This window comes from Pteropus alecto, unplaced genomic scaffold (genome assembly GCF_000325575.1).
Source record: "Pteropus alecto unplaced genomic scaffold, ASM32557v1 scaffold717, whole genome shotgun sequence".
Lineage (NCBI taxonomy): Eukaryota > Metazoa > Chordata > Mammalia > Chiroptera > Pteropodidae > Pteropus > Pteropus alecto.
Genome location: NW_006439205.1, coordinates 14,824 through 17,220, shown reverse-complemented (window position 1 = coordinate 17,220; position 2,397 = coordinate 14,824). Strand labels below are relative to the sequence as shown.

Genomic DNA, 2,397 nt, shown 5'->3' with positions numbered 1-2,397 from the left:
AATACAGCTGATGACAAAAGTTCAATTATATGGTTATTTTAAATTTGTAACCAAATATTGACATACATAAAGGAAATTACTTCATATATTTATTGCTCTACACATTTAAGTAGTCTGCCTCATTATATATTATATATTATTATGTCTGTTTGGTCGTTTATTATTGTAAAGAGGAGTAAACTTAGGAGAGAAAGCCCAGTACCACACATGACTTTTAATCATGAACCTGGCCAATGAACACACACTTTCAGATCTAAGTCCCATGCTCTTTGTCTTAAATAGGTTTGTCATTGAACAGATAGATGTCAAGAATTGTACTGGGGCTGATTTTCTCTTATGACTGCTGATCACTTTTTTTTATAAATAGATTTCATCATATTCATCAAAGTTTTAATTTCACTTCTTATTCTTAGGTCTGTTTCTTTTTTATTTTGAAAAATTTTGAGCATGCAGTAAAAGCAGACAGAATGGTATGATGAATTCCCATGTGCCCATCGCTCTGTTTCAGCAATTTATAAACACGGCCAGTACTCTCTCCCAACTTCCACCATCCTGAGTATTTACAGTTTCATCCATAAGCATTTCATTATGTGTCTCTAACAATAATAACTGTTTTATAAACCTAAGCACATCATTATTATCACTGCTAAATTTTTTAAAATTTCTTAATATTAAGAATACGTACACATGTCCTTCTTCCCATAGGTTATTTGAATCAGGATCCAAGTAATATATGGATATTTCAACAGATTTGTATAGCTTAAGTGTCTTTTAAGATCGCAATATATTTTTCCATTAACTTTTGTATTAAATATAATGGGGTCACATTGGTTAACAAAATTATATAGGTTTCAAGTCTACAATTCAATACTACATCATCTGTATATTGCTTTGTGTATTCACCACCCAAAGTCAAATCTTCCATCACCATACATTTGACCCCTTTACCCTTTTCTAACTCCCCCCAAACCCCTTTCCCTCCAGTAACTACTAAACTGTTATCTGTGTCTATGAGTTTTGTTCACTTTACTTGTTTGTTGTTTTTAGGACTATATCCCTTGTATGAGTGAAACCATGTGGTTTTCGACTTTTTCTGTCAGACTTATTTTCCTTAACATGATTATCTTAGGATCTATCCATATTGTTTCAAATGTCAGTATTTCATTTTTTTCTCAGGCCTTTTAAGCTGTATTTCATTTCTTATTTTGGCTTAATTAAATTGTAGGCCATTATCTGGAAAAAATCTTGATGAGTTCTTCTAGATATAACTAAGAAGGTCTAACAGAGTTACAAAATATTTAGAGATGAGTCCATAAAATGTTACAATTTAGATTGTCACTACTCTGTAGGATCAACCAAATTTAAGCACATTCTCTATTTAATAAAATTGTAAAGATTTAATTTTATTGACATATTTTGTTTTGCAATATTTACTGTAATATTATAAAATAAATATAAATGTCCTCATTCTACAGGAGAGTCGATAATAGCAAATAATTGTATACAAATACTGAAAGGTCTAGAATGCTGACATTCTATTCTATTCCAATGTGCTGTATACTGATATTCTATCTCATGTGCATATGTGTCAAAAGAAAATTAGACTTTAGCCAAGCAATTGTTGCTTTAATGCTATTTAATAGAAAAACAACTAAAAGAATGCAATGGTAACCTGATTAACCAGGTGACCTGATGCCTTTAGAAATGACATGAATTCAGCCAGTGAGTGAACACCAATCTTTTCCATTTGATTTTGCAGTGAGCGGCATAAACCCTTACCCCATTGTCTTGTCACTGTTTCCTGATCTGCAACTAGGAAACTTTACCTTGTCAACAGATAAATATGAGGAGATAGCATATTTCCCCTTGTGTCTCAATATTGTCACTATTTGCTTATTGTTTTTGTAGTAGGTGAATTGTAATTTTAAAAATCTCTTTAACTAAGTCCCATGAGGCATCACCATGCAGAATGTCACTGAAGTTACCGTGTTTGTGCTGAAGGGTTTCACAGACAAGCCTGAACTGCAGATTACCTTATTCTTTTTGTTTCTAGCAATTTACCTCTTTACTCTGATAGGAAATTTAGGACTGGTTGTACTGGTCATGGGGGATCCTCGACTTCACAATCCCATGTACTATTTTCTGAGTGTGTTGTCATCCGTGGACGCCTGCAGTTCCTCAGTTATTACCCCACATATGTTGGTAGATTTTATGTCAAAGAGTAAAGTCATTTCACTCCTTGGATGTGCAACACAGATGTTTCTTGCTGTTACTTTTGGGACCACAGAATGCTTTCTCCTGGCCGCAATGGCATACGATCGCTATGTAGCAATCTACAACCCTCTCCTGTATTCAGTTAGCATGTCACCCAGAGTCTATGTGCCACTCATCATTGAT

At 33.6% G+C, this 2,397-nt stretch overlaps 1 protein-coding gene across 1 annotated transcript in view; it reads left to right on the top strand.

Moving 5' to 3' along the window:
• The first annotated feature begins 1,962 nt into the window (after window positions 1–1,962).
• The window catches only part of LOC107195985 (olfactory receptor 141-like), a 987-nt gene continuing 552 nt past the window's right edge, over window positions 1,963–2,397 (top strand). Inside the window, exon 1 of the mRNA XM_015592928.1 lies at window positions 1,963–2,395. Within this exon, the coding sequence (XP_015448414.1) occupies window positions 1,963–2,395 (433 nt within the window). The remainder of the gene's footprint in view (window positions 2,396–2,397) is intronic.